Source organism: Phoenix dactylifera, unplaced genomic scaffold, assembly GCF_009389715.1.
Source record: "Phoenix dactylifera cultivar Barhee BC4 unplaced genomic scaffold, palm_55x_up_171113_PBpolish2nd_filt_p 000283F, whole genome shotgun sequence".
NCBI lineage: Eukaryota > Viridiplantae > Streptophyta > Magnoliopsida > Arecales > Arecaceae > Phoenix > Phoenix dactylifera.
The window spans coordinates 70294-97904 of record NW_024067767.1 but is presented as its reverse complement, the minus strand read 5'-3'; the positions used below and the strand labels follow the sequence as shown (position 1 = coordinate 97904).

At 37.1% G+C, this 27611-nt stretch overlaps 2 protein-coding genes, 1 long non-coding RNA gene and 1 pseudogene across 11 annotated transcripts in view; 2 read left to right on the top strand and 2 right to left on the bottom strand.

The window, feature by feature from the left end:
- The window catches only part of LOC103704651 (bromodomain and WD repeat-containing protein 3-like), a 29871-nt gene extending 11765 nt beyond the window's left edge, over positions 1 to 18106 (bottom strand). The window contains exons 1-15 of one of the 7 annotated variants that reach the window (XM_008788022.4): positions 17527 to 18106; positions 15084 to 15249; positions 13828 to 14197; positions 12610 to 12764; positions 12177 to 12416; positions 9081 to 9190; positions 8932 to 9009; positions 8726 to 8832; positions 4623 to 4717; positions 4419 to 4534; positions 4179 to 4282; positions 3920 to 3997; positions 3662 to 3740; positions 2910 to 3078; positions 1976 to 2046 (exon numbers count right to left, since the gene is read on the bottom strand). In XM_008788022.4, the coding sequence (XP_008786244.1) occupies positions 1976 to 2046; positions 2910 to 3078; positions 3662 to 3740; positions 3920 to 3997; positions 4179 to 4282; positions 4419 to 4534; positions 4623 to 4717; positions 8726 to 8832; positions 8932 to 9009; positions 9081 to 9190; positions 12177 to 12416; positions 12610 to 12764; positions 13828 to 14197; positions 15084 to 15135 (1824 nt within the window). In that variant the 5' untranslated portion in view covers positions 15136 to 15249; positions 17527 to 18106. Of the gene's footprint in view, positions 1 to 1975; positions 2047 to 2909; positions 3079 to 3661; positions 3741 to 3919; positions 3998 to 4178; positions 4283 to 4418; positions 4535 to 4622; positions 4718 to 8725; positions 8833 to 8931; positions 9010 to 9080; positions 9191 to 12013; positions 12071 to 12176; positions 12476 to 12609; positions 12765 to 13827; positions 14198 to 15075; positions 15250 to 17526 lie in introns of those variants that run through there. The other 6 variants (XM_008788025.4, XM_026803673.2, XM_008788027.4 and 3 more) reach the window with 6 other exon arrangements.
- A 2219-nt stretch (positions 18107 to 20325) lies between these two features.
- On the top strand, positions 20326 to 20420 carry LOC113462570 (annotated as a pseudogene).
- A 3732-nt stretch (positions 20421 to 24152) lies between these two features.
- On the bottom strand, positions 24153 to 26460 carry LOC120105434. 3 transcript variants are annotated; one of them, XM_039117871.1, is made up of 6 exons: positions 26240 to 26460; positions 25941 to 26114; positions 25617 to 25723; positions 24923 to 25284; positions 24780 to 24845; positions 24153 to 24676 (listed from the first exon to the last, which is right to left on the bottom strand). In XM_039117871.1, exons 1-6 carry the CDS (start codon positions 26294 to 26296, stop codon positions 24318 to 24320), a joined length of 1125 nt encoding a protein of 374 aa, XP_038973799.1. In that variant the 5' UTR covers positions 26297 to 26460; the 3' UTR covers positions 24153 to 24317. The 3 variants fall into 3 exon arrangements, with proteins under 3 accessions (XP_038973799.1, XP_038973800.1, XP_038973801.1); XM_039117872.1 differs by having other exon boundaries at positions 24153 to 24673; XM_039117873.1 differs by having other exon boundaries at positions 24153 to 24637.
- A 359-nt stretch (positions 26461 to 26819) lies between these two features.
- On the top strand, positions 26820 to 27174 carry LOC120105429. Its single transcript, XR_005507818.1, has 2 exons — positions 26820 to 26962; positions 27088 to 27174. It is a non-coding gene; the product is annotated as an uncharacterized LOC120105429 (long non-coding RNA).
- Positions 27175 to 27611: the final 437 nt, after the last annotated feature.

Below are 27611 nucleotides of genomic sequence, written 5' to 3'. Positions count from 1 at the left end.
AAAAAGGACCTATGGAAACTAGGATGAAACAAAAAGAAGAGATAGGAGGATACTTCTCATTTCAAGGAACACGGCTTAGAGTAAAACTAATTAAGTAGCATCAAAGAACTTCTAATAGCTGGATTCTTAATTACAAAGACCGGCGGCTGACAGGTGGTACATGTAATAATTAGATTAAATATGAACGATTAACATCACAAATATACAGAATGCAAAACCTTCAAGGCTGTTGCATTCAAGTGAAATTGTAGTTTTGTAGGATCTAGTAAGTTCATTTATGCAAGCAGGGCTTGTGAAATTTACGACATGCATAATATATTAGCTATTTTAATTAACCAGAATTTTCTCCTTTTTCCGCAAAATAACTGCTTCTGCAAATGAGACAGACTCAAGTGCTAGTCCGTGCCAGTCCAGGGGAACCGAGCTGAATGGTGCTAGGTCAGTACCCTCATTGGGCACATGTTTGCCACGATACTCTGCAATAAGCAAGTTATCAATGCCCGGTTGTTCAGTTCAGATTATTACAACTCAGTACTGCTTGGAGCCAAGCTAAAAAGACTCTTTTATTTTATTTTATCATTTGAATGATGCAATCATGATGGCCATTAGCTCCACTATCATTTGATGTGTCGAGAGAGATTCTTCACATTTATGGTCCACTATAAGAAAGTCGAAATCCAGGAATTGGAGTCAAAATTTTAAAAGTTATTGCACGAAGGCTCAGCCTATTAATATGTTAAAATAAAGCCAAAGGAGTAATGGCATATACTCCACCTACTTGCAGAAAAGAGCATATGTGGTGCATAGAAAAGGAACACTTTATAATTTTAAACGTGGTGCATGTCAAAAATGCTCTTTTTATCATCAGATTCATGAACACCTCAAACAGTGCTAAGATAGATGCCTCGTGAGAAACTTATCAGAGCCCAACTTTTCTCCCCGTATATCCCCCCACTACAATTGCATGTGGGGGTAACTCAATTCGATGTAGAGGAGGCATCATTTCTTACTGCACAAACAGTCAATGCCCACAGCAATCATATATCCTATGCCTTCTGAAGAACAGAAGATAAAAAAAGAGAAAATACCATCATAGCAAGTTGGACCATGCCACTATGCCATTGCATGCAATCATGTAGGGCCATTATCTTAGTATCGCATGCACTTGCCACTACATCAACATGGAGGCCCAGCTCAAATATCATAATGTAGGATCATTACAAGCTGCTGCCTCATGGAACACGCCCAATTCCCACATTGTCAAGTTGCTCATCATGTAGCCACATAGTCACTTGGAGACATATGATCCCCATCATCACAACAAACAAGTCAGTTTATTGCCTTATCATGGAAGAAAAAGTGGGAGGAAAGATCCTCCCACTCCCCCATAAATGTGCAATCAAGTAGAGAGCCAAACTAACTCATTGATATGCTCCCATGGTGGGAAGATTAAAGCAACCATCCTTCATATCATGACAAGTCTCCACTGGTAAATCTTTTTAGAAACCCCTTCAACGTAAGAAGAAATTCATGCTTTTGTGTTGCCCCCTCCCCAAAAAAGGGGGAAAAAACTATTTTTGATGATTTAGGATAGGTATGGGACAAATTGAATCAATCTTCAATTAGAAAAGGTGGTTCAGCTCGCGTTTGATAAGAAGCATATTGGTTCTAGAAGAGTTGGAATATAAAGTAACAACTGTTTTAATAGTAAGCTTGAGTTGCATTCAGACGAATATTGACAATGTCACTGAGTCTTGTTGCATGCAGGTTTATGTGTACGTCCAAGCACATGTGCATGTGGGACAAGAGACCATACAATAAGAAATATAATGGCTTAAACAATGTCATACCCAACAGCAAGTCCATAAGAATAAGAACATGTGTTGTTACTAAGAATTGAGGCTGTCCATCGATCAAAAATATGAAATGCTAAGAAACATATCAACTAGAAGCACTACAATTTAGAAACACTTACTGATTCACTATGACCAATCAACGAATGAACTAAGCTGCCATCAGACGCATTCCAAACACATATTCTGCAATCTACAGAAAACAATGATACATAAGAATTATGATACAAAAAAACCATGAAAAAGTAATTCCATAACGCCTTCTTAATTGAAAACAAAATCCAAATCATAACTTAAAAATGTTTATCAAAAGAAAGATTCTCGAACACAATAGAAATGCAATACAGAAAACAGTACTAACTAAATCACCTCAAACCCCATTTAAACCAATCCACATTGCAGATCCATATAAGTACCAAAAAAAAAAAATTCAGCACAGCAGCATTGAAAGTATTAAGATGCTCCATTTCTTGCACATCGCTTTCCTAAGGTTAAAATTATAAAGCATGAGGATATCTCATAAGATTAACTCATGCAATAGACCCTTTTAGGGTCATCATTTGTCACAAAACATACTACCCACCACCGGCTATTGAATAGGTACAAAATGCATCTTGAACTGACATCATTGTGTTTGTTAATTCTTTTTGTTGATTAGAAATGCATCATCGCATCAAAAATGTGGGGATATTAATTTCCCATGTGGAAAAAATACAGAATATAAGATGGAAAAAACACAGAATAAGGATCAAACTGACCAAGACAAACATGAAGCCCTAATACTAGTGACAGAGACCACCAATTTAAAAATCAGGCACCCTTTAATACATGTGGAAGATAATTTCTATTGAGTTCTGATAGAGTGGGGTGCTTATCTTTTGCAACATGGCCATCTTCCATTTATTAGAAGCCTGAAACACTGGTTAGGCCAGTAGATCCATCTTTGTGGTCAAATATTCATGCTTTATAAAAATAAATTAGGTTTCAAAGGCTCTTGGAAACATCATTCCAGCTCTTGAGATACACCCAAAAAAGCATTGCCTAGTGCCTACATACCCATGATAGCAGCAAGCACGAAGCGGTTATCCAAGCTCCACACAATCATATTAACACCTCGAGGAGTTGGCTGAAATCTCTGACGTGGACCCCCATGTGGAGGTTGAGGAGGCATAGGTGGAGGAGGAACCTTAAGATGATAAGCACGTGTCCAGCGCCCAACTTTTCCCTAAAATAAACAAAGAACTCATACAATAGTAAGGAAAATTCAAAAGATAAAAAATGTAACTTTCAGTTATCTATGGCAAATGCAGAAGCATCTCTTCCGAAAAAGTTACATTTAAACCTCCAATCAGTTGACAGCATATAATAAAGGGAAAACACAAGTTTCAATTTAAAATCAATAGACAATATCCTAACACGCACAACAAACCAATGAATCAATAGATCTAGCTCCCAGAATTAACTAGAATTGAAATTAAAAAGGTTCACTGGTATCAGGAAGATAATAACCCAGCATGACTACAGATGAAACAACAATAAAACGATTCCAATAATTCTTAGCATGATTTGGCTGCCTGATGTTATATCTTGCATACAGAGATTTCTATACGAGGACAGGCAAATCAGGAAGAAAGTTCCAACCTTGTACATATATTAAAAGATCTGAGAAATAAAGTTCAGGCCCTACTCAAATGTCCACAAGAATATCTGTGTACTATTTTCTAGAGTAGCCAAATGAATTGTACTGAGCCAACCGGAAAGAAGAATAAGAAACTAAGCAGTAAACCACGGAGTTAGATTGTGCTCACATGAGATCGTCGGGACCTTGGAATCCAGATAATTGCACTGCCATCACGGGAGCACGTGACTATGTTGTCATGGGTGAACCTACAAAACATAAATACTTCAAGGTTGATACAGATAGTGTTAAGCCATTAACTAATTCACTAACCCAATAATTAGAGTGGTATTCACAACATTTCTGCACAGCTATTTATCATATATTTCCACATGCATACGTACTGAGTTAAGCAAATGACAGTAACTGAAAAAAGAGAGAAACTAACCAGGAATTTTTGAACTTTGGAATATTATCCTCCTTTAAAATATCAGCTGTAGGAGATCTAGAAGCCACAACACAGCCACTGAATCAAAAGAAAGCAACCATGATTAGAATATAAAATCAAAAAGAAAAACTAAACCTTTTAACATATCAGCTGTAGAAGATCTAGAAGCCACAGCATGGCCACTGAATCGAGAGAAAGCAACCATGATCAGACTATATAAACAAAAAGAAAACTAAATCTTTGACCACAGCCAATGAACCTGAATTGCACATAATTGACATCATTTTCATGACCAGATAACAGATCCATCTCATGATTTGGTTGCTCAGAGTCATCAGTGTTGCTCTTACAAGCATTCCAGACCTGCAACCAACTGGCTTGTAAATGGTTTCACTGCACCAGGCACTCAGTAGCTCCATATTGTGTATTGATCTCAATAAACTAATAGATAAAACCAAATTAGCATTGCAAACTTATAGAGATTCATAATTAACTGTACCCTCGCATATGTGTCTGAGCTGCCAGTGACAAATACAGTTCCATTAGCATTAAATGCACAACATAAGATCTGATGACTGTGTTGAACAGTACTAGGAGAGGGATCAGAGCTCTTTCCTGGCATCAATTTCATCATTACACATAAGCTCGCAGCACCGAGCACCATTAAAGCAATGGAATTGCCATAGGAAAATGAAAAACCAACCAGCTGAATTATCTGAAGGTTTCGGGATGTAAATTCGTGGACTAAGTTGGGAGTTCCTAGCATCCCAGATCCGGCAGGTTCCATCATCAGAAGACCTGCTCAGTCAAAAATTATGCTATAAAAGGAAGGCAAGCAATCCCCAGAAGGACAAGGCTACTTCTTGTTACATTGGAAGAAAAATTACACACTGCATTCCATTAGAAGCTACAGATAACAAGTTAAATGTGTTACTATGTCATGATTTGAAATCCCATCAAAAACAAGATGCTTCATAAAAAAATGTTCTATCTTTTTGCCTCCAGAAGGAAACAAGGCACCAGATCAGGTTGGTACATGTTTCACCATGTATTGAATGGAACAGGTCCTATTTATCTGAAAGACATGGTTTCAATAAAACCACTTGGCAATGCATGCTTTTGATAACAGCTTTATTTTTTTACCTTTCACAAGCACAAATATTTAATTACCTTGCCTATACCTTGTACCGATGCTCTCCAACGTACTGAAAAGTGCTCCTTCTTGGATAACCAAAGTTCTTTTCCCCAGTCTTATACTAATTTAATGAGAGAATAACACTAACTTTACAATTTTTTCTAACATTTCATGAACTCTCCTGAAACTCATATGAATTTTCTCCTATTCATTTGTTTTCAATCAAGGTTTGAAGTATCAGATGATCCTGGTCATCTCAGGCATGCAGTATCGCACTGGAAGGGACCGGTAATTAGCACATTCCTCGGCACTATACCATTCAGATACATGGTAGTTGGTCACACCAGTACAGTGCCAGCACCAACAATGGTACCATGGATTGGTAAGGTTTGGTAAGGGTATGGTAAGTGCCAGAACCATACTGGTCCCCAACCAGTACAGCTACATGTACCAGTACTAGATCCTGGCTTTCGATATTTTTTTCATCTATTTCCTAGTCAAGAACTTAACCTCCACCAAATATTTGCCAAAGTTTAAATTTCTAGTCTTAGCAAGTTAATTAAAAATCCCGAAGTAGAAACACAGTTTGCGAGTTTATGACTGCATTTCTGCAGATAGTAGATAGCTTTATAAAATCAAAATCATGCATAAAACGTGTCATGTAGATCAGTCTAACTTAAAGAATGAACATAAATCTTATATTGAAAGACTCCTTGTTTTTTATTTTCATAGTGTAGTATTCGGCTAAAAAAGATAACTTATCAATAATGCTCAGTCAGCTGTAAACATCTGCAAACTCAACAAAATGGCTGATTCTTTCAGCCTAAAGGTAGAATCTCCAAAACCAAAATTTTAATTCATGGGCTAACTCAGATAATAAGAGTCAATAGAAAGCAAACAAAATTGTTTGTGAAAATTAACCATTGACCCACATCATTTTTTTGCAGTCATATTTCCCTATGTTTTGCATAGTTTAAGTTGTGATAGAGGTTTGTGAAACTTGAATTAATATCAGGAAATCATTTTGCAGATTTTTAGCAGGTCTTTTATGAGACTTAAATTCTAAACATCATTTTTCTCTTTATTCTAACATGACAATCTGTGACCAACTTAAACATGATAAATATTTTGAAAAGCCTTTTGTTTTAACAAATGTTTGCCGAACCAGTACTGAAGGGCATACCAACACATGGAAATGGAGAGGAAAAAGGAGAGGGAGGGAGAGGGGGGAGAAGAAGAGGGAGAGGGAGAGGGGGGGGGGAGAGAGAGAGAGAGAGATTGAAGGGGGGCTCTCCTGGAGGTGCAGATCAAACCGTAGCCAGGTCTGGCGGTCATAGTAGGGGAAGGATGGGGTTTGGGGGAGAGGGGGGGGGGGTGCCGATCGCGAGCAAATCGAGCGAAGGAGGAGGCAAAGGGGATGGAGTGGAGATCTGTGGTGGGGATGTGGGTTTGAAGGGTTTCGAAGGATGCGTGGGGAGTGAGGGAGGCAATCGCCAGCGGATTGAGTGACCCTCGAACTGGGAGGGGGCTTTTAAATGGGTCATTTAGCAAGCTGATAAGGTGAACCATTCCGTTCCCCATCAGTTTGATTCGATATGCACCAAATCGGGTAGTCAAGAGCGGTACAGTGAACCATGATGTTAATGATAATATGTGTATTTGTGATAGCTTAAAAGTGATAACTTTTTAAGATATTTAACTTGCAAATGTTATCACGATGGAGTATCTATTATCTAGTTTTCTATCTTATTGCATAACAGCTAAATTTGGCTACGAAAAACAAAAAACAAAAGTTACAATTAATTATCATTTTGGCTTTTCTAAGTAAGCCCCATTCATTGATCATATTTGGCTTTCAATTTGCGACGGACTATGGATCTTATCTTTCATGCACTAGATCCGCATTTACTTGTTTCCTCCTCAATTCCTTTATACTTCCACTATTTTTCTCCACTCTAATATAAACTCACAACTCATGTGAAATTGTGAACACTCGTTATTCAACATTGCGGCACAAAGATTTTACAGCCTTAAAGCAAAAATTCTAAACATGTTACATGATAATAGTAGAGATGCTTCAAAGGAATGCAAAGAAGAAGAAGAGGAAGAAGGGATGGGAAGTCAGAAGTACAAGGAGGCATTTGAAAAGCTAACTAAAAAATCAATAGCAAAAAATTCTCGTAATAGAAGAAGGCTGAATACTAAAACAATCCACACAATGTACCATTAGATATAAACCATCGTCCTTAAGCATGCCTCCCCATTAGTTGATATTTTGGGGGAAATGCATGTAATAAAAGATTTCCAACAACCGCAAAACGTTAGAGAAGGTTAATCTTTTCCAAATATTTTTTTAAAAGCCTTTATATTAAGATCAAAATTACAATCTAGTTCCCTCTAATCTGATCCTCCTCTATCACCTTCTGAGGTTAAAACACTACGACCCTACAAAACAAGAGCCAAGATATTCAAAATCCTCAAACATGAGGAGAATATTAAAGGGAAGCACAAGAATGGTTTGAAATGTTATCGAAAAGAAAATTTATTGAAAAAATGTGCGTTTAAAAAAAAGGAGTGGAACACTATAATCTCCCACTGTGGATCAAATTCATTATGTTTTGGCCATTACATAGGCAATCTCTAGTAACCTTCTAGTTTTAGAAATACAAAAGACCAAAAGAAAAACCATGTTCCCCTAGAAGGATAAGGACTGAAACCACAAGTAAAGAAATAGAAAGGGAAGCACTAATTAAATTTCGACCACAATGTAACTCAAGATGTAAAAATGCATGAACCACTCAAAAACTTAATCCAGTTGTCTCTACATCAATAAATAAAATCTAGGATTTCTAAACATTAATTTTATACTTCAAAACCTACATATCCAATAAAATATATCAAGAGAGAGGAAGAAATCCTAAACCTATTCTATTATGTTAGGTTTAGTAAATACTAAATAGTTTCCCTGGATCACGTGGTTGAAAGATGGCAATTTCACAAGAAAACGGAAGATACATCAAACTGACATCGAACTTTGACAAGGAATAATAACCCTATTTGTGAGCATCAAGTGGTTCATGACTCCAAAATTATCAAGTATTTACTTAAAATCATTGAGTAGTCATTTAATAACTAATACAATTCATTGAACCATGGGCCCGATCTGTAGTGTGAACATTTCATTTAACTTTAGGGTGACTAATACCAGCCTGCTCCAAGTGAGTAGTTCCTTGGTTACTTTCATTTGGAAGGCAGTTGTACTGCACCTCATCAGTTAGCTGGCCTATTTCATGCATTAAAATGTATCCCAAGCAGTAGAAGATGCCCTAACATGTGTGATGAGTCATATAGTATCATCTTCTATGTAAGCTTTCCTATTTCTACTTTCAACATCCTCATAGCTTTTCATGAATCGGGAAAAAAAATGACCACATTAAACAATAAACTATTCTCTTCTAGAAACAATTTTAAACAGAGTCATAGAGAATAAAATTTTTTGAAACATCAAGGAAGACATGTTACAGGTCAAAGAAGACATCAAGAATATCACCTATGATCATAAAAACAAAATATAGGTCCAAAATTAAAAATCAATTGCTTATTAAAAAAAAATGCAATATAAACAATGTAAGGGAAGAAAGGGATACAATAAGACAGAATATAACACTCACGATAATAGCTGGTAAACTGCGCTTGGCCTGGGACTAAAGGCAATAGCAGTTACTGCTCCAGTGTGTCCCCTCAGGACTGAAATTGGTAGTCCATCAGGTAAACGCCACTGCATTGATAAGACAAAAAAAATATAAAACAAGGAGAAACGAGACAATGCACGGTAATCATGTTTCACAAATTGTGCCTCGAAAGGTTATGGACTTACAACTCTAATAATGAAATCATTTGAAGAAGATGCTACCAACGCATTATTTGAACTCACAGCCAAATCAGTAATGTCACCCTTCATAACATAAGAATACAGAGTTTATTCACTGCGAGGAAAAAGAAAAGATGTTACGGTTGAAGACTCACTTCATGTCCGCGGCAGCTGGTCAGGCAAAATGCAGTTTCCATTGACCAGATCTTTACAAGGCGATCGTCTGAACCAGTAATTACATATCGCCCTGAGCGATCAAATGTAGCTGCAGAAAAGAAAAACCAAATGAAACTGATAAAGTAATACTATGTAATACTGAATTTAATAATTCTAAAAAAAAAATCAACTGGAGAATCCAACTAATTCGAAGAAGAAAAAAAAAGAAAATAACAAGAACAATGTACAACATGTATCCTATAATAGAAGTCAGAATATGGATTGAAAAAGAGGTAACAAACAGTGGTTTCACCAAATTGATTAAAGCAACAATAAGTTACGAGCCTCATGTTTAGTGTAGACATCCAGAGCTGTGCATTTCATATATGATAGCCAAAGAAAACTAAACAAGACTGAACCACAGAAAACTAAACAAGCTGTATGTTTCAGTCTGAACCAGTCCAAACTAAGCAAAACTACCCCATACCACTTGGTACGGACTCATAACGCCCAGTTACAGGTGGTACCATAGCTAGGACTGAGAAAAATATGTTGAGAGCCTATCTCGGTACAGGTTCTATACCATATCGTACCAACCTTACCATACCGAACCAGTAAAGTACTGGTACAATTCCTGAAATCAGTTTTGGGACCTTGAAAATGTCAAAACTGATTCGCATGCTGAAAGTAAAGTACCAGTAGCACCAAATTCATCCTAAAATCACATGCTGATCAAAAGCTTAAGGAAGTGTAATAGACTGGTCATGAGAAGAAAATGTGTTGTACCCTAGTTCCAATAGGTAAACAAGAAAAATTCTATGAAGAGGGAAAAGTTATCAATATTTCATGACGTCATAGCTTAATGTTATCAAGAAATATTTCCTCCTCTATTTTGCACTACGAATCCCATGTTAATTTTTTATTTTTTATTTTATTGTGTTCATGAGCCAGACAATGCACCTTACAAGGTCACAAGCAGGGTTCGCAATATTGGTACAAGACCCCGCATCGATACCATGTTGATATGGTATCAGCACGCCCAGTATAAAGGTCGGTTCGGTACCAGTAGGGAACAATACGCCTGGTACGGAATAGTATGTACCAGTACAACAAACCTTGGTCACAATCTTCAATTCAATATCCTCCAGCCGCATGCGAGTGCACCACAAAGTACAAATCTCGATCTGTTACATATTTATGGTTTTACTTAAAAAAAGTCTCATGCTAAATTAGATCTAATTATACATTCAGATTCTGATCTCCCACAGACTCTTCAAAGGTCAGCCATAACATATTCCCCTTCCTTAAGGTCAAGCCCCCCTATCACTCCTTCAAAACAGTAAACTACGTTGGTTGATATAGAACTCTGCACCATGGTTTACACTCCAACATAGCAATGAGCACCAATCAAATAGAACATTTTGTCAGCATCAAGCAACAACCACTAAAAATCTAGTCAAAAAGGCAGAAATGTCCATAATCATCACAAGGACATCTGATGAAATCAAATAAATTTCAATACAGAAATAATTTCAACACTTGCTTTAAAGATCGTCAAATACAAATGTTGCTCCTTAATCATGGTATACCGTACCGTAACGAACCGAATGGTACCGAACATACCGAACCGTACTGGTTCGGAACCGGTACCGATACCGGTGGTGTACTGACACTCGGTACGCCAAAAGAACCACGTACCAACACTATGCTAGTGTGGCACCGGTACGGAGTCCGGTACCAAGACGGCGAACCTTCTCTTTAATTGGTCTAGATGAGACAATGAGACAAAATCAGACACATAAACAGACCCTATGCTTTTCTCCAAGCATCATAAAAACCAAAAAAGAGAAAATTTTCAAACTAATACTTCTAAAAGTTGAAATAAAGATTAAAAGATATCTTTCCGAAAGGAAAAAGTAGATAGCTTTTCATGCAGTGGCTTTACAAAAGTAATAATGATTCATCAGAAAAAATCCAAGGCTTGACCAGCCCAAACTTAGGCCATAGCTCACTCCAACATGTTTTTCTCACCCTAATCCCCTGCAGAAGCTTTAGTTCAAACCCCAATACTAAAATAGCCAAAATTCCATTTCATGTCAATAGAGGATGTTACTCTTGTTACTGATGTCACTTATACAGAAATCAGGAGTTACCAGATCCAAACCCATGTACTACTTTGCACAGCAAAACTCAGTAGTTCTCTGTTCACTCACAAAAAAAAAGGTGAAACATTTTGCATGGAATATATCATGAAACTTCAACATACGCCTCCAATTTTCCATAAGAGGATTATACTATCAACTGTTGTGTGGCAACAAATACTACCAATGCTGCATCGGATAGGGTTGGTTGAAGTGGTAATTGAACTGGTGCTTTCAAACACTAAAACCCTGGTGGCAATGCAAAAAAGCAAGGTAACAGCAAAGTGTCCTGAAAACATTCCAAAACAACATAATCAATGAACGGCATGAAAAGAGGTGAATAATCCCACATGCGTACATGAGTGGAATCCTTTATCTCATTCAGAATTAATAGATTCCAAGCTGGAAATTTAAATCAAGTCACATGTGCATGCTCCATGATGAAGAAAGGAAATTATAACTGCAACACCATTACCCTTGTCTAAATGAAAAAATTAGTAAATATAATTAAGACTTCGGAAAGAAAGCTTTACTGCCTAATAGATTAGATAAAGAACAAGCCTTGTCTCGTTATTTTGGGAAAAGCTTCACAAAGTAAGTTCTGCAGTTTATTCCTATCATAAGCATGATATATAAGCAGCTGAAACAACGATAAGAGAGGCCTTGATAACACCATGGCCTTCTTGGACTGCCATTGTTTTTAAAAAGAAATAGTTGGAATAATTTATTTACATCATAAAAAGTTAAGCAGCTCCTTATCTCAATAGACATAAAGTTGATATAAGATATACCTCACATGCATCAAAGAACAGTATATATTGCAAATGCATTTCCAAATTATAAGGGAGATGCCTAAATAGAATTGTACCTATTGCAGAGAAAAGTTCGCATCAGAGAATATCTCAAAGTCCAAAAGAAAACATGCAAATTCTACACAAAGCATAAGAGCACTACCACAATAGACAGCATTCTGATGTCCCCGTACTTTTTTTATGATTTGCATCTTTTGCACTAGAGTCAATGGTTTAGCAATGGCATAGCATGCTGCACGAACAGATGGAGCACGATGATGTTTTGTGAAACCACCACCTATCTCCCTCAAGCTTAACCCACGCACCTGATCAGCCTGCATGTGTGGCCAACGCAGATAACCAGGCAACTTATCGGTTCCCTTGTCTTCTTTATCCCTATCAGCTGAAATTCCATATTGGGTACAAGATTATAGAGAGAGAGCGAGAGAGAGAGATGGTCAACTGAAAACAGATACCAAAAAATGAAATGAAATGAAAATGAATCAATTGATAGTGCAAGTATCATTCCATGACAACAGATGAAACATGCTCTAGCATATCGCATCAAAAAGATACAGAACATAAATATCACTTACATCCAAGAAGAGAAAAGGAACCAGAACCCAGGAGTGTGGGAACATCAGCTGCATTTGGAAGACCTCCACCAACCATGCCATGCAATTGATGGGAAGAATTAAGAATCAATTGCTTCAAAAGCTTTACCAAGTGATCTTTTCCGATGTGAGGGTACCTACAAAGCAGCATTTAATCAAGTGGGAAAATGGTTCAAAGTGGGATAATTTGCTCATCGGGATGATAGAAATCATGAGCCTCAAAAATTCCTCTACGATGTAAAATTTACAAGATGCATATCACTGTCCTGGTACTGCTAGAATAATGTCAATAACCAGGGCATAATTAACAAACAACAATAGCCTATTAATCTACCAAAGTAAGTACCGCGATAGGAACATAATTAACAAAATCCAGACATGAAGTATATCACTCGTTTGATCAATTTATATTTCTATCTATTTTATTATATTGTACAATTCAACTCTTAAGTTCAACTCTACCTTCATCAGACTGTCTCAGCAAAGGTCAATCTGATGACTCTGATCTGTTTAATATTAGAAATAACACAATGACTCTATTTCAGAAACAGATAAATAAAAGAGAGGTGGAATAATAAAATTATCATCTTCTCTCTTTATCCAAACCCTTTCTGCATCAAAGGGGAATTTGGAAGGTTGCACCTTTGCTGCATGGTAAAGCAGTACTCCTTAAAGAATCACTTATTATTTAGTGTAATAAATATATCAACTAGTTCACCTTCCCTTTATCTATAGAAAGAAAATAAACCTTTGTCATATTGTTTTGATGTAAGAAAAAAAGCTTGGTTGTATTATTTTGACGTTACAGCATTGTATAAAATTAATAACATGGACTAGGGCATGTTTTAACGCAATGTTTATATAGAACAATGCATACACAAGAAGATAGTGTGCTTATAAGAATCTAGCATGTACTCTAATATTCCAAAACATAATGACTAGTTACCAACAATATTAAAGGTATCAGCAATAGCAAGCATGCAGAAGTTTGGGATCAAATACAAAACCAAAGAAAGAGTAGCTTTAGAAACTCAAGAACATTACGGTATCAAAGACCTAGGCATTGAAGCAACTTTTCAGTTTCACAATAAAAGTTGCATGAAATCCCAAGTGAGCAGAGCAGTCTATCCATTTAATTAAGAACAAAAAAAATAAACAAATTAGAGAATTTGAAGTTGCAATTAACATCACAGTTTGTACCTCTCAGCCAGCTTGAGGTAGCACAATGGGAGTGACACACCATCATCATCTTCATCCCCACTCCGTAAACCACTTCTTGAATACCAAGCATGGTATCTTCTCGGTAGAAGCTGATGCTCCAAAAGCTCATTCCAAAACTGTCCATATGTCCGATTAAATGGCCCAGCTGATAGAAAATGCATTATCAAAAAGTAGACTTCTCTGAGGTCAATATCTACATCAGCCTCTGTTGGGAGGCTTGCTGTCATTTCTGGCTCCACAGGATTGACCTTCTCACGCACCTTCTTGTTAAAATTCAAAGATGCCATACTGGCAGAAGATGCATCACCAGAAGGTTTGTATTTCCTAAGGGCCATAATTAGTGCAACACCTGGAGTTTAAAAACGGAACTGTGGATTTAGCATAAATGAGATCACTTTAAGCAGAGGAACCTCAGTAAAACAGGGTAGAACAGCAACATCTCAGGAAGGTAGGTGAAGTGAGCATTAGACAAATTCAGACAAAGACAAAAAGCACCACAAATATAATTTTTACCAAAAAATCAAAGACAGATAAAAAACATCGAGTATAAAAAATTCAAAATCAAAAAAACAAAAAAAACAGATGTGTTTTACAATCTGAAGTTCAGCAATGTCAATACACAATTAACAGAACAAGCAATTAGTTGCTCTTGCAAGTTATGTTCCCAAACAGTTGACCACAATAAGCCGATATGAACAGAAGAAGAAGCACTCACCCTGTTAGTCTTCAATTCTTGGGTATGCACGGACCCAATTAGTGATGCAGCCTTCGCAACACAATATCCAGAAAACTTAAATATTGTGATGCTGAGTATACCAAAGTGATACAACAAAATGAAATAACATTTGGTCATCCATCTAAAATTTCTAACAAGTGGTGCTGTGGATTATCAAATAAGTCATAACCCAATTAGGCAAACATGGAGAACTATTGTACTACTCATCCTCAAATTAGTTCTAGAAACGAGAGAATGTACTTAGCAAACTTATGACAAGCAGAGCAAGTTGGAGTTAAAGGAATAATGCCAAAACCCAACAAGTATTATACCCCATAATTTATTACACTGGCTATGGAGCTCTTTATTTACTTGTTGAGTTCAAGAATAAGTCAAATGAAAATTGGACCAGGCCCAAATGCATCTACACCATATAGTTGAAGAAAAAAAATGAAAACATGTACTTTCTAGAACCAACCAGACTAAACTTATTTCTTGTAATTTGGACCTACTATGTAACCTGCAAAGTGTCCAACCAGAGTAGGCTTTTGACTGAAATTCTTGGCTTTCATCCCTCTTTGTGGGTCAAAATCAAGCAAAACTCCAGGCCATCCAGAAAAGATGGCAGCTGTAGTTGTTCAGCAGTTCCTATATCAATAAGTATCTTGAATAGCCACCCTGTTTCACTGCCAACCAAAATAATGAGTTTTACACAGTTCAGCACAAAACAAATCAATGGTTATGATATTACCTTCATGTATTTACTTTGCAAAAGTGGAAAAACGTAATGTAATTTTTAGTTGAACAAATGATGAAATTATCAACACTTATAATCAATTTATATCCAACTACAAAAATTAGCATCATCAAATATTTTGGCAGAGACTTTAGCTTAAGAGAGGCTAGAATTCTCATCTGCCAATGAAGGAACCAAGCAGCAGCAGAAAGATTTGAAGAGAAAACTCCAAATATCCTTGATAATGGCCATGAAGAAGGCATGAGAAGGAACCATATGAAAGAAAGCAATGGGTGATGTCTATAGCCCTACTGGTGGGCCAAAAATCATTGATATCAATCTCCAAAAGGACTTCATGGACTGATACGAGACAATTTATACATATTCCGACTGTACAGACCCTTTACTATGCCAACATTTGACTAGCAATGTACATTCCACGGTATGCAATAGCGCGTATCAATAGCTAAATCATTGTGCAAAATCCAAATCTTTGCAAAGTGTAATACAATACATAATGACAATGAGAAGCAGAGAGTGATATTAGAATTTTTGCCAAAGTATATTGGAACAACTCAACCATATCCACCCAGTTTAAAATGCCCACATTTTGGGCAAGGCCTAATTTGTTATTGCATGAAGTATACCTTAGGCACAATGGAGACAAAATGAAACAGGCAATGTTGGAGGTTTGAACCTTGAATTATCTAACATCAAAGCCCTCGAAGAAACAGTTAGTCTATTCTTCTTCTGCAAAGTAATCACATTGAAGTCACCGTTAATCACATTTAGGTATCCTCCAAAACACCGCCAAGGATCCAAAGAAACAGTTAATGGTGAAAACATCCACGGATAATTGCATGCAATTGTTAAAAAGAAAAATTAAGCCTCAAAAGAAGATTTTAGATGTGCCATCAATGAACCAAACACACTCAAACAATGATGAAGTCTTTAGTCCTATCAGACCCTACATTACTGATGCATACAACTTGCAAGAAGCAAAAGTATAACCTGATTATCAACACATCATCCTGTATCAGAGAAGACTTTATTGCTGCTTGTTTAGAAAGTAAGGACTTCATGAAGAAACAAAGCAACCAATATTGCCTATATTAGCTTTGCTTCCAGAACAATATTTGCCTGATCCTTAGAGGCTGAAGTCACATTTAATTTCAAAACCATGTGGTCTAAACTGAGGACCAGGGGGTTTTCTAGCCTACATATTGTTTAAATATAACTTACCAAGCAAGTACCCTTTCCCCCCTCATAACCATGTCACGTTCAAGACTACTATCACTTTTAAATTTTGCTAGACTTCATTGAGACTTCTGAGCAGATTTGTTAACGATCTCCATAGGAACAAAGAGTTTGATATAAGAGGCGGCCCAAGGAAATGATGCACATACGGGTTTATGGAGCGAATATAAGACTTGGAAAGGCTATCACTAGGGTTACTAGATGCACATAGGATATTGAAACATGAGCCTGTCGTAAAAGCCTGGCCTTTTCTATCCCACTTTCAGGCCTTATCAATTGTGAGAGGAGAATTCACTCTTCTGTGGTGGAACCATAACCAAATGTCTTCATGAGCCTAGATGATTGTCAATTTGCTGGATTGGCAAGCCAATTTATTTTGTACATGGCAATCCCACAATATTAAGCCACAGCCATCGAGTTGGTTAGAGTAGCCACTGACATAAATTGATCTCTGCAAGGAAGACGAGATGGAATATGGAGAGCAAACCAACCTTAAAAAAATCTCGTTGATCCAGTTTCAACTGTTTTTTGTTCACTGCCCTCCTAAGCAGGAAAAGATCTGCATCAATCCCGTACCCAAACCGATTCCCTTTTGAAGGTTCCCTAATATAACCTTATACAGCATGTCGGTCCTTTAATTAATTTTTAGTTAAAAAAATAACAGTTCTCAATTGTCCAAAATTTTATTCGAACAGAATAACATACAGTTAGACAATTTACACGATCCACCAGTGGAGGAAACTAAAGCAAACAGTGTAGAGGTAAACAGAATGCTCAAGAAAGTCGAACCAAAAAGGCAAAAAATGAAATCTCTTCTAACCCTAAATATATTATAACTCATGAGACACAATAGTACTCAAATGAGCCAGAACAAGTAACCAAACAAGAACCCAAACAAAACAAAATCAGAAGAAAACAACAGAAAGAAGAAGGAAACAAGAGGGTTAATAAACATTAAAAAAAAACTCACATAGGATTCACGATTCCTCCAGCAAGAGGTCACCCAGATGAGAAGTTTCCCGACATACGGAACACTCTCGCTGGCTTCCGAAGCCCAACAACTCCTTTATCCATGCAGCATTCCTCGGCGGCGCAAATCAAAGAAGAAACACCCACAAATCCCACGCTTCGGAGCCAAGAAACCCAAGGAAACCCCAGAAATTCCAAGAACGGCGAGAAACCTTCCCAAGATCTAAACCCGGGAGATCGAAAACCACTGGATATCGATCGAGTCGCGGCTCCCTCCACCGCCCCGAGGCAGATAGATCTCCCGATGAGGGAGGCGAAGGACGGCGGGGAGGAGGGCCGAGTTCTTCACAACGGCTCGATGCTGGTCATCGATTGAGAAGCGGCGGGAGGGATCGCGGGGTTGGGGAGAACCGAGGACGGCGAGAGATCGACGATTCGGCGCGCGAGGGAGGCGAGGAGGATATCGTGGAGAGAGCTCTCTCGCCTCTCTCGGGTTCGGGTTTTTCTTTTTCTTTTTTTTTTGTATTTTATTTGTCGCCTCTTTCTGCGGGGGCGAATCGAAGGGGAAGCGTTGTTTTTTCTTAAGAGGCTATCAGGGGCATGGGGTCAGGGCACTTATATAGGACTTCTAAAGATAAATAAAGATAAATAATTAATGGCCGTGAGCTTAAGCTATGATTTGATGACTTGTTCTTGCGTGCACCAGCCTATATATTACTTAATAGTTACTGAATCATTAATGGTAATTAGTAAAATTATTAAAATTAATACAAAAATATATATGAAAAGATCTTATAGATCACGGCAAAATAGTCCGAGCCGATGATTAAAAATTTTTGAACTATGAATGTATTTTCTTAAGTGTTTGGCATTAATGTATTATCTAATTTCTTTTAAACTTTCAATTGCATTTTTTTTCTTAATTTTAATTAAATATATGTATACATCATCCATTCTCTGAGTCTAATTGGGATTAGAAATATTTTTCAAGGTGAGGAACAGGAATAATTTTGTTGTAATGGATGGAAGTTTTACTGTATGTATTGGCATTCAATGGTTATTTCCAAAATCAATTTACCCATTTATATATGCGAATGCAATTAGTAATCAAGAAGGGATTAAAGTGTTAAACATGATTGTTTGGTGATTGAGGTGAGAAGGATGAAAGGGTTAATATGTTTGTTTTTTTATTTTACAACACGGATATCTTTGCACTATTCTAGTATAAGTATATCCAACAAAATCAGAAAAGAGAAGCAAACAAAGAAAAAAAGATGAGAACTCCAAGCTATCCCACAAAGAACTACCAGAGTGCTTGGCAACGTACGAAGCTACTCAATCAGCTGCTCTATTCGTCTTCCGATATACATGAGTGACACGAGCATCCACACAATCCTGTAGAAGACCACAGATTTGTATATAAGATGATGCTCGACATCTACTTCGACGTGATTCTAGATCCATCCGATAACAGTCGTCCAATCTTTTTCAAATTGCATCTAGTCAACCCTTAGGACAAGGCGGACATAAAGTTAATATGCTGAAGTTTTTACTGTAGTAAAGCAGCATTTATTCTCTCTATTTTGGTTAAAAGAAAAAAGAAGGGTGAGATGAGAGGGTATTAACAAGCGGTCCTATTAGCTGGGGAAACCTGCAGCCACTTTTTCTTTTTTGTTTTTTTTTTTATTCCAGATTATATTTAATGAAAGCAGAGGTCCACGAGGATGCTAGGGTCGCCCCCTCCATGTTTGAATTATAACGGCCACAAACCTTTTCCCACCATTTCACCTTCCGTTCCTGTTCGTTTCACTGTAGACTCTGAGCTGCCATATAAGTTAGCCTTCCCTTATGGTGACCTCACACCATGCATTCAGGCCTTTGGCTTGGGTGGGAAAGCAGCTATAGATTAGGTAGGTAAGACTTGAGAGTATAACTTGGAGGTTTAGTATTTACTTTGTTACTTATTTGTTTGTTTGTTTAGGTATTTTTATTGAGTCATTGGGGCGAGTCAATGGTTCTACTTCTATTCACAATATTTTATTGAACCAATAACTGTTTTCTTGTATTGCTGGGATTGCAAATGGCTTGGATCAGGATGGACCTGGGCTGAGTAATTTGTGGTCATCACTCAACAAGTTAATGGATTCACACTTTGGGCTTGTCAATCAGGTGTTCTTGCATCCTTTTTTTTTTTCCTTTCGTTTTCCTTCCTTTTGTTTTTTTTGGCATGAGAGATCCGGATCAAATGCAGGTAAATCAACTCATTTGCAGCCCCATCAATGGCCATAATACCAAGCCAACTCTGTGGATCATCACATACTAGCTCTCGTAAAATGATGAAAACCTCTTTCTGTTTTCCTAATCAAGCCTACTTTGCCAAAAAAAAATTCAATAATCAATGCATTCCTATGCAGAAACTAGGAAATAAAGTTGAGAAAATATGCTTGGATTTGCAATTCTATTGTGAATTTATCATTCCAAAGTATCTCAAACAAATCACTCTAGTTTTTAACAAAAGAAAATACAAATCACTCTAGTTTCGTAAATAAGTTAGCATAGAACCAAATTTACTCGGAGCTTGGTTTGAGGTCGTCAACTCAAACCAGGTTTGGTATAAAACATGATGCAGTTTAATATTTTAAATCCAATGCCCACAAATTATTATAAAAACTCTATTTTTCTGATCCCTGGAAGGACCATTATTGAATCCACTCCATGTTGCTTAAGTTTGTTCGAGCTTTTTCTTCTCATTTATTTTAAGAAATATTCCAACCTGAATGCTATTTGGAATCACTTCCATGCTATTTGAAGGCATTCGATAAAATTAGAACAATACAGAGAAGATTAGCATGGCCCTTGCACAAGGATGACACGCATAAATCGAGAAATGATATTAGGACGAACTTGGCCCGTAGCCTATGTTGACTATGAGACATTGCAGTAAGGGTTCATAGAGGCCGACCACGGGCCGATCGTGATGGTTGTGATTAGATATGAATAAATTTGAACTCTTAGCCCAACGAGGACATCAGGACTTGAACGAGTGAGTATATAAGAACCCATGCGGGCGTATGTTTAATCCCACATCGGTTATTCGTCGAGAAAATTTTGGGTACTTATACAGGACTAAAGAACCCAACAAATATCTTTCAGCTAGCCATTTTGGATGAGATCCTAGATTGTTACATAATCCACTCAATGTCGCAGCTTTTTCTTCTCATTTATTTTAAGAAATATTCCAACCTTAACGCTATTAGGAAACACTTCCACGCTATGAAGAGACTCCAAAAGTTTTTAATCCCACCAGATGAGATTTTCACATATTATTAGTTGATGAAAATTTTCTTCGGAAGGTCTGCTTTTAGAAACATCAGCCTAAATATACGCAAAAACAGAGGCAAAGATACTCTTTACCTGGCTTATTGGAAGGCTGAGCTGGCTGGGGATATTTCCATTCCAAGAAATCGAAGATTCGGGCAAGTGCTTTACTCAACAACAGCTAGGTGGTATAAATGCCACCGTGTCATTTCCAGGACAAAAGATACGCTTAAAGGAGTAGAATATGTGGAATGGAAGCAATAAGTAGGGGAAGATTTTGATAAACGAATTGTTATGAGTTAGGTAGCAGATGTTTCCTTCATTCCTTGTGTAAAATTTCAGATCTCCAGTTAGAAAAACTGAGACTCTTACTCTAAGAGAGACATGTTGATAGAGAAACTTAAAGAGAAGAAAAGAAAAAAAGAGCAGCCAACAACTTGTGCCCTTCTTAAATCTCTAAGTTGGATGTTTAAATTTTGTTATGTGCTCTGAGGTTTTTGAGATTATAATTAGGTGCTGTGGGAGGCTAGTGATGCACAGGATGGAGTGTGACTGAGCCCGCATTAACATTGCGGAAGTTAGCAGGGAAGGGTGGAAAAAGAAAAGGGTAAAAATTTAATTGAAAAGCCTATTTTGGCTGCTTATGAGTGATGCCTTGCAGTGGCTGTTTTGTTATCAGCCTGACTTATATGACTATCCTGCCAATTTAGTGTTACACACAGAGAGTGTGACTCTGCTATGTACTTACTTTAATGATCATAACTTTTGGACCAATAGACTGAAATTTATCATTATATTTATTCAGAAAATGTTTATGGGACTCATAGGATAGGGGCTCCCCTCCCCCTCCCAACTTACCGATCTTTTGTACTCTGACTCTCATAGATGTATCTATATAAGGAATGTATAATATATCCATCTTAACAAAAAAAAAAAAAAATGCTAGAACACCTCACTCATATGACACATCTTGGTGATCTTGATTAGTTCACAAGTTGACATGTATGTGCCCACAACTCATCTTTATTGCATGGATGTTTATTAGGTGCACATGAATATTCACAAAATTTAAATTTCTATCCATCTACACATTTCTTTCTGCTTTTTTTTTTATTTTGCATCACTAAGAACCTTTTTTTTTCTTACAAAAGAGCAATACTCCTAGGAGCTTGCTTTTTAATTTTTCCCCTTATGTCGATAATTTCGACTCGTAAGTCTTGTGGCTACACCATATGGATGATGCAATATTCTCTTCACTTATCAGGCCAGGTAAGATTGCAAATGAGTTTGGTTGACCTATGATCCAACCCGACCCAATCCGTTTAGGTCTGATATGGACCCAATTTAAGGATCCTTGGGGCTAGGTCAGGTTTCAAATTTGGATATGTTCCACATTTGGAGTCGGATCTGAGTTTATTGAGTTCTGACCTGACCTGATCTTATTGCTATATGGGTCTAATTTGGGTCTTCTGACCTATTATCTGACTTGAACTAACCTGACCCAAACCCAATATATATGTTAACCCGAGGTCGGAGAGGGTGGTGTTAAGCCAGTCTACCATCTATAGTCTACTCTCCTCCAGTTCCAATTAGAGATTAGTCCTATATAATGGTGGCATCCATCACCAATTAATTGGTTTGAAATAAATGGGGTTATCATCCTGCCAATCCAAGCTTCTTGTTTGATTTTTTCACATAACATAGGAGAAGTTATAGCAAACTAGATAATCAAATGATGTCATTGGATGGAAAGTTTCACTTTTAGATGGTAGATTGATAGTGTGATTGACTTGACATTCTATCCATACTTTATTTTAGTCTATTAGATATTTATAAACATAATAACTCATATAGTCTATTGAGAATGCTCAATTTTTGGAACACTTTTCAATTATTTTTTGACTTTTGTTCGGAAAAAATACCACGCCAAATGTATCATAACATGTTTTCAAAGAGATATCCCTATCTTATGATGAACTTAAAATTTTCTTTTATTAAAATTTTACTCTTTCATTTTTGAACTCTATGTGTGAACTAGACCCATTCAGATCCGAATCTTTCAGATTGGAACCCGGTTATACATAGACTCGACCCAACCTGAACGATCCGTTGGGTCAAAAATTTTAGTCATGGATCTGACCTGACCCAATCTAATCTTCTGTTGGGTTGGATCTAAGTCCAACATTAAAATCCAAATAAGAAACCGGGTTGGACCAGATCAGCCGCCCCCCCCCCCCCGGCGGGCCAAGAGTGTTTGACAGAACTTGGATATCAGATTTGCTATGCTGCACAAACCACTTCAAAGATACAAATTCAAAGATACCGGCCAAGTTCATCATACTGTAATGATGTATTATTCAATTGCCGACCCTCTAAAATATTATAAGTAATGCAAGCATTGTTCCTACTTGTCAGCCCAGAGGTTGAAAAAAAGAACGATATTGACATTATAATTTGATAGGCCTAAATGAAAAAATGGAATGAGGAGCTACCCTTCCCACCAAGTACACATTTCGATGAATGGTCTCAGTGAAATCAGATAGAAATAGAGCTTGGAAGTTTTTCAGTTCTGCAAACTTGGGGTACTCATCGCCGTCTTTTGAATCCATTTCGTTCTTACAATATTCATCACACAATCTCCTATTTCCATGCATCTAAACAACCAGTTTCATAGCACTGAGAAGTGAGAACCAAGGCATTTTTCAATGTTTGGGAGACTATGCTTGCTCGCTGCCATGGCTAATCTTCATTCTTCATAAAGATCAGTCAAGATAAAGTTTAGTCAGTGCTGTGATGTCATTTTAGTGTCAAGAAGGTAAAATCCTTTTATAACAACAGTCTTTCAGATATCGATCAAATTAAAAGCCAATAGCAAAAGCTCATATTCAAAAGCTCAAGCACTCTGCTATAGTTCTATATGATGATGCTTCCAATGGTGAGAACTAAATCATGTCGAACGGCATCATAATTCAAAATAAATACTTTCTTGTCATTCGAAGCAAATATCCAGATCCAGTCCATTCAGCCGAACCCTCTTTCCCAAGCAATCAGTTGATTTGCACACGCGCACACACAGAGAGAGAGAGAGAGAGAGAGTATAACCATGCAAGAGAAAACAACCAGGAAATAAAAACGCATCAGTAGAATAACCTATTTGGTGCTTCTACTGGCACAGCACTAACGGCAGTCTGAATGTTCTGTTGCGACAAAAACAAACGCAGAAGAAATTGAAACAAACCAGGAAACAGATCAGCAAGTTGATGATGAAGACTACTGGATTCTGCCATGAGAACTCTTTTCTTGGCCAAGCCTAATGAAGGTTTGATGATTAATTGTAGGTGCCATGGGAATTAGTCATAGAATGGATTAACTGCTTGGAGTCCCTTGATTCCAAAGAGACTTTGTGCCATCGGTGTTTTGGTTACCATCATCCAGTTCATTTGAGGATTGCGGTTGTGAATCTGGTGGTGCTTCTTAGTAAATGACTGACCCAATAGATTTTACTGAAGAAAGAAGCCTAGAGTCATCAGCAGCAAATGCATCCAGATCATCTGACTCGCTCATTAAATGCTCCTCGAGTGATTGACCTTGTCTCGGGACATAGAAATTTTCTGTTTCAGCTGTATGAGTTAATAAGGTATTAGCAGAGACTCGCCCAGGAAGAAAATTAGGAGCTGGAGTCGCGCAGGTGTCCCAGGGTAGTTGTTGGATTTGTCGCTCGCTTATGTCATCGACCCTTCTCAAACTTTGAATGTCTTGATTGCAAAGCTGAGTCATTCTGTTCAGGGTAGAATCTGTTGCAGAGTTGCCATTGTTAAGTGCAAGGTTGTCTGCTACATTGAAGAAAGAAAGAAAGGGAAAAAAAATTCTTAGCTAGAGCTCATGGTAGTAGAATATCACATAATGAAATGAAAGACTAATGAAGAAATGATTTACCCAAGTAGGATGTCATTGGATTCAAAGAACTTGCACCTTGATTCATAGTTGGTAGGCACTCCATGACTTGAAAAGGAAAAGGAAGAAACAATTAGCATCCTCATCTCACTAGATTAACTCCGGGTTAAATTAAGACAAATTACCTGAACTTGGTGAATTCATTTGTATAACTCTGGGTGTTGGTGTCAGCAGTGAAAGTGGATGGTTGGCACCAACTGCTGGATCAAGAGATTCAAAGGTCCACATGTGAGTAGGAGCACTCCCTTGATTGTCAATATGATTCAGATGAGGTGGACACCAGTTGCTGGATGGTTGATTTGAAATAGGTGGAAATTTTGGTGTGAGCATGCACATATCTTGCATGTCGCTATTAACGGTTTCAAAAAACTGAGAATCATGGCTTGCAAAAACTTTCTGACTCAACGTAAGTAGCCGATGATCAGAACGTAAAAGCCTTTCATAATGTTTCTCCAAAGTTCCTTCTGCAAACTCAAGATAGTGCCTCCTGAAGGAAATAAAAATAAGAAACAAGCCATGAGAATATTACATGAACTTTACTAAAGAAGATATTATTCTGTTTTTGTTTGTTCTTGATAATTTCAGAAGCTCCTATAGATGTAGTTTAACATGGACTAAACATTGAAGGACTGGAGATCTGAATCGAAGGATTTATCTACTTCATCAATAAAAAAATACATTCCTCTCTCTCTCTCTCTCTCAAAAAAAAAGAAGTATATTTCAACAAATATGGAAATATTTGAAGGTGTAAAATCCATTGAAAGGCTTAGCAAAATGACAGAGCTCCAAGAAAGTGATGTAAATGTAATTTTTATGTACCTGCATGTGGTTGCATTCCCACTGGTAAAATCAGAACAAGCTTCCCAATTAGTATGCTTTCTTGGCTGTGGATTTACCTCTTTAAAGAACATGGGCTGCTGCCTTAACTGCACTAGGTACCAAATATCTTAGTTATCAAACCCAAACAAATATTCCAAATTTTGTTATTAAAAGAATGAAATCATTAAGAAACTTCAAAAACCCATCCAAAACCAAGAATTAGTTCAAAACATGTCTAAGACATCAAAAGTAGTCTATGGAAAAAGAAAAAGTAGCAAAAGTAATCAATAAAATGAGAATATATGTCTAAGGAAAACATCTAACCTCAACTTCCAGAATGTCTGGTTGATCCCGTATGAATCGTGCTCTGGTTGCTGAGATATCGGTCCATTGGATCTCAATCTTTTTTTTCAATCTTTCTTCTTGTATCTCCCAAACAAGTTTTCGCCTAGCATAGTAAAACTTAGCTACAATATCACCTTCATTTCTTGACTTCCTCTAAAATTATGAAACATAGTTTAAAAAAAAATTGTTAGATGCTAAGAAGAAAAACTAATTAGAGCATTTGGTTTTGAGCATTTGCTTTTTCTAAATTGTTCTATCAAGTCAAGACGTAAGATTACCTCCCAACAGCCGATCTTGAATTTTGTTGCAGGAAAATTTGAAGCCTTCCATTTCATTAATGTGGGTTAAATGTTAAATTCATCATTTCTGGTCTGTTGTTTTTCTATACTAGTACCCGAAGTTGGTCCATTAAGAGGAGTGGTCTTCTTTTGAGATAGCTTCCTATCAATGAGATCCAAGAAAGATGGAGTTATGCGTAAAATTAAACCCAGAGGACTGGGTTCCTCTGTCTTGTCAGTGCATGGACCTATCTGCATAGATTAAAAATAAATAAACCAGTAAGAAAATATCGCCAAATAGAAAAGAAAAGATAAGATACATTTAGAACTCAATAAAAAATTAGCTTTGTAAAAAATATTAGTTTCTAACAAAAAATAACCATAGGGACATTAGAAGGAAAGCGAACTCGATTTCATGTAGTCAATTGCTTCAGGGTTAATCTAGTTCAAATGCCACTCGCAACTCTTGTAATTCAAGTAATTATCTGTTAAAACATCACTATACCTCCTTCGATCTCAAACTGGAACCTGTTAATGTAACCTCACGATAAACTTCAAACCAAACTATCTCAAAAGAAGACCACTCCTCTTAATGGACCAACTTCGAGTGCTAGTATAGAAAAACAACAGACCAGAAATGATGAATATAACATCCAACCCACATTAATGAAATGGAAGGCTTCAAATTTTCCTGCAACAAAACTCAAGATCGGCTGTTGGGAGGTAATCTTACGTCTTGACTTGATAGAACAATTTAGAAAAAGCAAATGCTCAAAACCAAATGCTCTAATTAGTTTTTCTTCTTAGCATCTAACAATTTTTTTTTAAACTATGTTTCATAATTTTAGAGGAAGTCAAGAAATGAAGGTGATATTGTAGCTAAGTTTTACTATGCTAGGCGAAAACTTGTTTGGGAGATACAAGAAGAAAGATTGAAAAAAAAGATTGAGATCCAATGGACCGATATCTCAGCAACCAGAGCACGATTCATACGGGATCAACCAGACATTCTGGAAGTTGAGGTTAGATGTTTTCCTTAGACATATATTCTCATTTTATTGATTACTTTTGCTACTTTTTCTTTTTCCATAGACTACTTTTATTGTCTTAGACATGTTGATAGAGAAACTTAAAGAGAAGAAAAGAAAAAAAGAGCAGCCAACAACTTGTGCCCTTCTTAAATCTCTAAGTTGGATGTTTAAATTTTGTTATGTGCTCTGAGGTTTTTGAGATTATAATTAGGTGCTGTGGGAGGCTAGTGATGCACAGGATGGAGTGTGACTGAGAACGCATTAACATTGCGGAACTTAGCAGGGAAGGGTGGAAAAAGAAAAGGGTAAAAATTTAATTGAAAAGCCTATTTTGGCTGCTT

Coding starts and splice junctions, on each gene's coding strand:
- LOC120105434 (XM_039117871.1), bottom strand. CDS start 26,296: ATGAAATGGAAGGCTTCAAATTTTCCTGCAACAAAATTCAAGATCGGC. Junction 26,115..26,239: donor TCAAGATCGGCTGTTGGGAG/GTAATCTTACGT, acceptor TCATAATTTTAG/AGGAAGTCAAGAAATGAAGG. Junction 24,846..24,922: donor AATGAATTCACCAAGTTCAG/GTAATTTGTCTT, acceptor TTCCTTTTCAAG/TCATGGAGTGCCTACCAACT.